Source organism: Bos indicus x Bos taurus, unplaced genomic scaffold (assembly GCF_003369695.1).
Source record: "Bos indicus x Bos taurus breed Angus x Brahman F1 hybrid unplaced genomic scaffold, Bos_hybrid_MaternalHap_v2.0 tig00003011_arrow_arrow_obj, whole genome shotgun sequence".
In the NCBI taxonomy this organism is placed as follows: domain Eukaryota; kingdom Metazoa; phylum Chordata; class Mammalia; order Artiodactyla; family Bovidae; genus Bos; species Bos indicus x Bos taurus.
Window position 1 is genome coordinate 17,457 of NW_020867595.1, and position 9,430 is coordinate 26,886.

Here is a 9,430-nt window from a genome sequence, read left to right on the forward strand (position 1 = left end):
CCGCGTAAACCAGTTATAATGAGCCTCTAATCTCTCTGCTTTGCTATCCTTTTCATCAACGCCGTCCTCCCGAGGGAATCCCTGGATCCAACCGGGGCTGGACCCCGGTATGTAGGGATATACTATTGTATTTTATACAGCCCCATGTTCAGGATATTCTGTTTATTTTCAAAGTTTTACTAGTATAAACAAATTGGAATGAATATACTGGAACAAAAGCAGCAGTATTAAGCATCATGTGTTTATTTATAGTGCCCTGCTATTGGCGGGTTACCTCTGGTACTATGGGTTTTCCTAGGGCCTTATGTTCTGAAGCTCCTATGTGGGTGTAGGGTGGGAGATGCTGTGGCTTGACAACAGAAAACCCTTCCAAATACACATGGTGTTGCTGAACCTAGTGAAGCCTGGGAAAAGTGAATATTTTTGGCACAATTCAGTTGGTTTTTCTTGTAACAGGAATCTGAGGAGTCAGTATCAATTGGGTCAAACTTTGGTCTTTTATGAGACTGACGCGCTGCCCACTGCACTTAGAAAGTGCTTTTAATACTGGAGAGCGTTAAAATAATAACCATGTTTATATATGGAGGATAAACTAAGATACTGGGCTTCCCTGGTGGCTCAGATGGTAAAGAATCCACCTGCAATGTGGGAGACCTAGGTTCAATCTCTTGGTTGGGAAGATCCCCTGGAGGGAGGGCATGGCAACCCACTCCAGTATTCTTGCCTGGAGAATCCCCATGGACAGAGGAGCCTGGCAGGCCCCAGTCCGTGTGGTTCCAAGGAGTCGGACACGACTGAGCGACTAAGCACAAACTAAGATACCAGGATAGATAACTTATTTTCTATTCACACTGAACATATTTAAGAGCATATTGATTGTTCTCATTTGTAAAAGAATTTTAAAATTTAAATCAACCCTCACAATATTCCATCAGGCAGGTATAATTATCCCCATTTTAGAGATTATACTGAGGCCCTGAGAGTGACATAATAGCAGGTAGAAACAGAGCTTGATGTTCTCCTTCATTGTGGCTGCTCCTTAGAGGGAGGCAGGATGCACAGTAGGTTTAAGGTAAGTGTCATCCGTGTAGGTTGCCTCTGAGTCTTTTGTCTAAGGAGGGCGTATCATCCAGGCTGAAATACCTGCTTTATCAGGGTTTTGTTTCCAAGGTAAAAATGTTGTTTCCTTAATAAAAGGTATTTATAGGAATATATTTATATTCATATTTATGAATTATATTTATATTTATTTTCATTCAAAAAATTTACTTAAGCATCTGACTGTTTGAGACACAAGTACGATGAACCGAGGCCTTCTATTTCACGTGGTGGGTCTCAGCCAAAACCTTTGATCATTTCTCCCTTTATTCAATGGGAAAATGTCAAAATGACAGTAGGTTAATCGTGTGCACTCAGGTGGTGATGGGGTCAGGTGAACACAGGCTTATGCTAAGATGCAGATCCCTGATTAGAAGTACTTGTAGCTGGAGTTGTCTTGGGCTCCCAAGGCAAATGGTACCTCCACTTCCTCTCACCTTGGAATAGCCCCAATATCGAGACACTATCGAATTCCATCATAGGCTTATGAAGTCAGAGTCAGCTAAAGTGAGTCCCAAATGCCAGGGTGGGAACAGGTGATGATGGAATCACCTGAAGGAAGATTTGGAAGTGCTGACTGCTGAGCTCCTGAATTCTGTCGTTTTCCAAATGCAACAAAGGCATAGGCAAGATTCACTTTGTGACTGAGTGGAACACAAAGACTAGGTATTGGTGATCACCACAGTGCCATAGTTTCTTCTAAGGCATCTTAATAAAGACCATGGAAAGTGCCCACAGAATTCAACCTCATTTGACCTCTCAGTAAAACAGTCCCCATTTTAAGACCCTGTGGAATTCATGATGACTGACCAAACACTACTGTTTGTTTTGATAGATCACCTACAACCAATATCCACCTCCCACTGCCTAGAATAATAGCTTGATACCAGAAAAACCACAGTTGGTTTTCTGGCCTCACAAAATGTTATGGGAGAGCAGCAATGTGGGTATGAACCCAAGTTTCAGAATGGGACAACCTCACCTCGACCACACACCCCAACCTCTGCCCAGTATTCCATAACAGCAGGACTCAGAATGTTTGCTCTCAGTATCACTAAAAGTTATTGAAGGAACTTCCCTTGTGGCTCAGTTGTCAAGACTCTGTGCTCCCACTGCAGGGGGCCTGGGTTTGATCCCTGGTCAGGGAGCTAGATCCCACATGCTCTGATTAAAAGTTTGCATGCTACACTAAAGATCTGCTGCAACTAAAGAGGGAAGATCCCATGTGCAAATAAGACCCAGTGCAGCCTAAGTAAATAAATATTTAAAAAAAGAAATAAAAGTTATTGAGAACAGCAAAGAGCTTTTGTTTATTTGATTATATCTCTCTATATGTACTTTATTATAAATTAGGACCAAGAAATTTTAGAATGCTTAACCATTAACTCAAAATTCATTTAATAATAGCAATAGTGAATCATTAAATGTTGATATATATCATGTATTTTTTTTAAAAGCCTATTTTCTAAAACAAAAAAAAAGTTTATAAGCAGAATACCATTGTTTCACATTTTCTTTACTGGCTGACTCTGTGTTGACAATTGGATTCTATATCTGCTTTTGCATTCATCCATTGTACTATGATAGTTTGCTAAATTATGTAAAGAGAATCCTGCCTCATATAGTTAAATGGTTTGAAAGGTAAGACCCTAATAGATACTGCAAAATGGTTTGTTCAAGGACCATGAGGGTCCTTGAACCATTCTTGACCTAATCAGTGCATGCATTCCATTTCTCAGATCACAGGTGTTGATTCTGAGGTCAACCTTTTACACAACCAGATATATTTGATGGAAATGTTGGCAGTTGAAGACAGGGCTATCTTCTGCTGGACTTATTCCTGAGGTGGTAAAAGGTTTGGAGTTGTTGCAGTCACCTTAAAAAAATGTGAGAGTAATTTGCCTGGTGTGTGCACCAGCATCTTGGAGAGATGGAAATGGAGAAAGAGAGGGAAACTTCGGTTTTCTTTTCATCATCAGAGTTCTGATAAGCTGCACATTAAGCCATAACCGTTCCTTGTTTCTCGGGACAGTGTAACTGCTCTTTCAGATTGTTAGGACATCACCAGCAAGGCCAAGTACGTGGAGGGAAGGGCCTTCAGCACACCGTTGTGGCCAAAGGAACTCCTAAACAGTCAAAGCTGTGGAGGACCCTGTGGGTCAGAAGCTGGCCAAAATTTGGGGAAGGTGTAGAGGGTATTAAAGTAGATGAATGAATGTATTTATTTAATCCTCCACTTGGTTTTGAATCTCTGTTTTTGAGATAACTGCTCACAATGAAAGAACTGTGGCAAAAGGCTCTCACATTTTGTTAAAAAGGAAATGAAGAATTCATTCTTTCTCATTATCAGTTGCCACTAAAGCTCTTGATTCCCCTCCAGACAAATTTCACCTTCCAGGTGAGACTGAATTTTTGATAAGTTCAGATTTGGTAATGTCCATATGGTGTGCTGTGGGTCACATTTTTTAACTCAGTGGAGTATGTGAATGATTTGATCTATTCAGTATTCTTTTCCATTTTAATCACCCTGCTGTTCCTGTTCACTAAGTTCTCTCATGTCACCAGTTTTGAGTTCAATATACCTTGAAATACTAAGAATTTTGAAGTAGGCATTGTCCTTATGAAATTATTGTAACTCAGACTTCAGACACAAGTAACAGTTATCCATTTAAACAGTTATGTTTAATAACATAAGTAAAGTTTTAGTGTCAAAAAAGGCTGTGTTTCATAGGTAATTTGAACTGGGGATGAGAACAGAATTTCTGTGCTCTCTTCCCTACTCCTTGCCTCACTCTTTTTTATTTCTTTAAATTTTACTGAGATACAATCGACACACAGCACTACGTAAGTTTAAGGTGTACAGCACAATGGTTTGACCTACAAACGTGATGCAGTGATCATCACAATAAGTTTAGTGAACATTCATTATCTCATATGGATGCAAAATTAAAGAAATAGAAAAAAATTGTCCTTTTTATGAGAACTGTTAGGATTTACTCTCTTAACACCTTTCGTATGTAACATACAGCAGTGTTAATTGTATTTATCATGTTGTGCATTACAGCTGTAGCACTTATTTATCTTTTAATCTGAAAATAGTTTAACCTGAAGATGAAGATTGACTATCTTCATCCAATTCCTCCTCGCTCTCATCCCCTACCCCTGGTAACCACAAACCTAATCTCTTTCTATGAGTTTGCTTCATTTGTTTGTGTGTGAAGTATAGTTGACCTATAGCACTGTTAGCTCCTGATACACAGCAGAGTGATTCGATATTTCTGTACATTTCAAAATGGACACCGTGACATCTAGTTGTCATTTGTTACCAAAGATACTACATAATTTTTGACTATATTCCCCCACACCGTAAATGTGCACCTGAGACTCATTTGTTTCATAGCTAGAATTTTGTACACCTTAATCTCCCTCACCTGGCTCTTTCATTTCCTCACTGTACTCCCCTCTGGCAAACACCTGTTTGTTCTCTGTATCTATGACTCTGATTCTGTTTTGTTATGCTTGCTCATCTGCGGTTTAGATTCCACATATAAGTGACATCATACAGTATTTGTCTTTCACTCTCTGCTGTTTCACCAAACGTAATACCCTCTAGGTCCATCCATGTTGTCACCGTCTCTCTCCCTTATGTGATTCAAGTGGAAACACGGTGTGTAAAATCTCAGTTCCAGACAAAAACCAATCACAGGGTTTAGATCAGATTCCTCTCCTCTCACATCTCCTGACCTGACCCTGGGACCCTCTTGCTCTGATCTGAGGGTCATTTGAGACAAGCCCTCTTTGTACCCTCCAGAGGAACTTGCTTTGCAATGTTCCTGATGTTAGACCATAAAGCACAAGCAGTAACAATGTGAACTGCCCGTTCACTTCATGCTGGACCTTACAGAGTGTGTTGCAATCACTAACGACTTTCACTCCTCCAAGACTCCTTTGAGACTGGGTACTATTGTGAGCATTTTACAAAATTGGAAATGGAGGCCTAGTGGACCCCAAGGAACGTGTCCTTGGAATATGCTGATGTGGACAATTAACTTTTCTAATAGTGGCCACCGTGCTGCTGGCCTCAGGTTTAATGCAGCCAGATCTTGAATGTCTATCACAGAGGGTGGTGGAAGCGAAGCCTTCCTTGCTCTGCGTTGAATCCTCACGCCTCCTAAGAAAGATGAGCTACTTTTAAGCTTTAGGGCCACCACCTCTCTCTGACCCCAACCCAACCTTCAGCACAGGAACCGGGGAAGCTGAGGAACAGGGAAATAGCAGGAAGAAGGTGGGGGAAGCCTAAGGGCAGGAGGGAGAGTGTGGTTCAGGGAGGGAGAACAATAGGGGCTTTGTGAGAGGATGAAGGTACATTTTCCTGCCACAAGGAAGTCTCCTCTGTTCCCCTCTCCCTCCACTTTGAATCCTTCATTAAAATCTGATCATTTGAAGTTGAAAACAGAATCCCAAATCTGCACTTTTTCTTCTGCTGTGTTGCCATTACCTTATCCCTTGCCTCTGGGATTTGGCCTGGGTAGCATGAGTTCCTGACTGTCCCACAGTTCCTGCACAGCTGGCAGACTCGTCTTCAGGTCACATTATTAGAGTATCTGACATGCTCCATTGGTACCCCATAAGAAATTGCTCTTTACCTATCTTCACAGGTATGAAGCACCTGAGCCTCATTTCCCTCTATCATTAATGCTCATGATTAAAATGCTCTTGTCCTGTAAAACTAATTTTTCTTTTTCTTTTTTTTTTTAATTTTATTTTTAAACTTTACATAATTGTATTAGTTTTGCCAAATATCAAAATGAATCCATCACAGGTATACATGTGCTCCCCATCCTGTACCCTCCTCCCTCCTCCCTCCCCATACCATCCCTCTGGGTCGTCCCAGTGCACTAGCCCCATGCATCAAGTATCGTGTATCAAACCTGGAATGGCATCTCGTTTCATACATGATATTTTACATGTTTCAATGCCATTCTCCCAAATCTTCCCACCCTCACCCTCTCCCACAGAGTCCATAAGACTGTTCCATACATCAGTGTCTCTTTTGCTGTCTCATACACAGGGTTATTGTTATCATCTTTCTAAATTCCATATATATGCGTTAGTATACTGTATTGGTGTTTTTCCTTCTGGCTTACTTCACTCTGTATAATAGGCTCCAGTTTTGTCAGGCCCTTTGAATGCTTTCTCTCGGTGTGACTATCCCCTTAGTTTCTGAATGACCAACTTCTCATATTGCTCAGAATTTACTCCTTTTTGGGTCCCTGACAACCACACTGCAGATTGATTTCTATGAACTAACTGAGACCCACTACAGGTGGCCTGCTGCGTGGATGTGAGACCCGTGGATGTGGAGGGCCAACAGTCCTACCCTTTTTTAATAAGGGACTTGAGCATCTGTGAATTTTGAAATCTTCTGGGTTGAGGAACGAATTCCTGAAGATACCGAGAGATAGCTGTACATTGTATTCCTCAGTATAGTTTTCCTCCCTGACACCTATCACCTGAAAAAAATAATTTTCTAAGTTCAATTCTTCTCAGTAGAAGAGGCACCATAAGGGCAGGAATGTATCTGTGTTTACATTGCATCCGCACGACCTTAGAAAACTACCTAGAAGACAATACCTGCACATCGGTTATCTGTTGAGTGAATGAAGGGATGAGTGATGGGCGAGGGGAAGATGACACAAGGCAGAGAATGATGGGGCAGCTGAGTTAACTGTTAGAGAGGCTGTGTCCATGTCTGGGAAGAGACACATGCTCTGTAGAGACAAGAAGGTTCACCGCATCCTGCATCATGGCCAATGTGACTCCAGCCTTGCAGTATTCCAACTCCTCCTTCTGTTACTCCAAAGCATTTGGAAGAGTGAAATCATGTCTTTCCACTGTTTATTAACCTGAAGTCAGTGGTTTCTGCTGAGCTCCAGAATTTTCCAGACCTAGGGTCTCCATGCAATAACTCCAACCAGAGGAACAAATCTTCCAATGGCTTCTCCAGAGAAGATGCTCCGGTGCAGCTGGTGTGTGCAGTACTACCAAGAGCAAGAATGAATGATCATATGAGGGGGGTGGGAGGAAAGGAAATTGCTATATATCTGGAGCTGGAAAAGGAGCTGAGATAAAGGAAGTCAGAAACACCAGACTCAAGGACAGAGGTACAGATTTGATGACAAGCCACCTCTGTTTTATTCTGCATGAAGTCCTGCAAAAGATTCAGCCTGTCTCCCAAGCAATCCCTTGAATGCTGCTCCTGACCCCAGTGTGTGAGGAGCTTTCCCTTCCTGCTCCTCACTGATTCCTGAGTGCAGCTCTGGGATGGAGGGAGAGTAGGGGCTGTCGTTGTCGGCCTCCCTTTCTGTCAGTCTATTTCCAGAGTTCTGGAGCCTGTGCCCCTTCCTGACCTGAATGTGAATGAGCCACTGACCGATCCTTGGGAGAGGGCCTCATTCCAGGTCTCCTTCCTGACCTTCTCCACCACATGACAGGCTGCTGCCTCCTCCAGGGCATAGAAGTTCTCAGAAAAGGGTGTCACCCCTTCTCCAGGTAGTACTAGAATCTGATCATGTACTACCCGAACACTTTATATCATTCCACATTAGACTCAAACTCCAGATCCACCCCTAGGATGACCATACATACCTGAAGATTTGATATACTTATTTAAAAATGGATCTCTGAGCCTAAAATTTGCTTTATTCTTTTGGTCTTATCACAATTATGATATTCCCCTTTCTTTTCATTTTTACACCATATAGTTTACTGCTATCATTTAGTGTATGATTCTTCGATCAGAATAAAATACATTTGTTTCTAGTTACTGAGGACTCTGTGCCCCCTGATATTGAAACAGTCAGCTATGAATGGAAGCCTCGGTTTCCTGCCCTACAGCAGAGAGAAGGAAAAGTCTGCACAACTTCAAGACACAGCAACCTCTTATCCTCATGTCTCTCATTTTCCCACAAATCTCTGTTGAGAAGGAGAAATGCCTCTAGACCAGGATGTAGCCACACGACAGAAGGGCACAAGCAGACAGACAGAGCCTTGTGTGTAATGTTGTACAGTTTATTGTGGGTACATATGTAGCTTCAGCTGAGCAAAGCTTAAAGGGCACAGGGGGGCTGGTGCCATGAGGACTGATGCTGGTCTCCCGGGAAGATCAGGAGATAGGACTGCAGCTATGACCATGGGGCTTGGCAGGTAAGCACAGGCCAAAGTGCTGACCCCAAATTTAGATGATGTTATCCAAGTGAACTGGAACCACAGGGTACCTGGGACTGTCCCGAGGTGATCTGTTCTCACAGGCAACGATGAAGATCCTCCATGCCCTTGTCTGTTGGTAACGGCAGTCTGTGTAGTTCCTTGCCTTTCTTGTGAGGTTGCAGTAGGTTATAGGCACTTGGACTGAGCTATTATGACAGTTCATCCTGCCTGATGTAGAGCAGGTTACATTTGGGGTGTTACAAATACCAGCTACATAAGCAAATGTTCTGTGGAGAAAAGTATTTTTATTTTTACATACCATTCTGTAACCGTTAACCACTCTCATTGCGGCATTGCATTGAGGGTGGGCCATATTTATGTGCTGAATCTCAAACCACTGAGCCCAGGTTAAAGTATCAGGTGGGGCATGGAGTGAGATCACCATTCCCAAGAGCCCCAGCAGCAAAATGAGACAAAGCCGAGAATCCTGCTGTATTGGAACCATGTTTCCTGTGAAAAGAAGGGTATATTTTGCATCCCAGCAACTAATAGTACAGTCCCTCCTCACTCACCCAGCAGACCCTGGCTGTCACTGTGTTTCTAGCTCCTTTCTCCTCACCCCAAAGTCTGTCCTGTGCTCTGGGCGCTAAATTCAGCCCTAGGGCTCCTTGTCTTACCCAGTACCTCTGCTGTGGCTCCTGTGAGAACAGATCCAGCTGAATGTCCTGGGGCTCAGGGGCAGCTGGTGTACCCCCATCCTTGGGACTGGAGATATAGAGCAGTCCCTGTGGGTGGGGCCAGCAGAAGCATGAGGGTTCCGAGTCTAGGGCATGAAGAAACCCGCAGACTGGCACAGGGCCCACTCATGCAATGAGCCTCTTTGTTTCATCATTTGTCAATCTGTGTGTCCCCAGGGACACACCACTGCTGCTTCTCTTGTAGGAAACCTAATTCTAGGCAGATGCCTAGAATTGAACAATCTAGGATTGTTCAGGGCCCAGCTCTGCCACTGGGTCTGGACTTTCAGATAAAAAGTATCACTGGCTGCAGAATGGCCTTAGATTTTATAACTTAGCTTGGGGGCAACACATTGAAAGACTAAAGTACATAAAGGCAGGCCCAG

At 42.9% G+C, this 9,430-nt stretch overlaps 1 protein-coding gene across 2 annotated transcripts; it reads right to left on the bottom strand.

The window, feature by feature from the left end:
- Positions 1 to 8,155: 8,155 nt before the first annotated feature.
- Positions 8,156 to 9,061, bottom strand: LOC113888899 (non-secretory ribonuclease-like). Of its 2 annotated transcripts, none has more exons than XM_027535862.1 (2): positions 8,985 to 9,061; positions 8,156 to 8,817 (listed from the first exon to the last, which is right to left on the bottom strand). In XM_027535862.1, exon 2 carries the CDS (start codon positions 8,810 to 8,812, stop codon positions 8,336 to 8,338), a length of 477 nt encoding a protein of 158 aa, XP_027391663.1. In that variant the 5' UTR covers positions 8,813 to 8,817; positions 8,985 to 9,061; the 3' UTR covers positions 8,156 to 8,335. The 2 variants fall into 2 exon arrangements, with proteins under 2 accessions (XP_027391663.1, XP_027391664.1); XM_027535863.1 differs by having other exon boundaries at positions 8,992 to 9,053.
- Between the last annotated feature and the right edge of the window lie 369 nt (positions 9,062 to 9,430).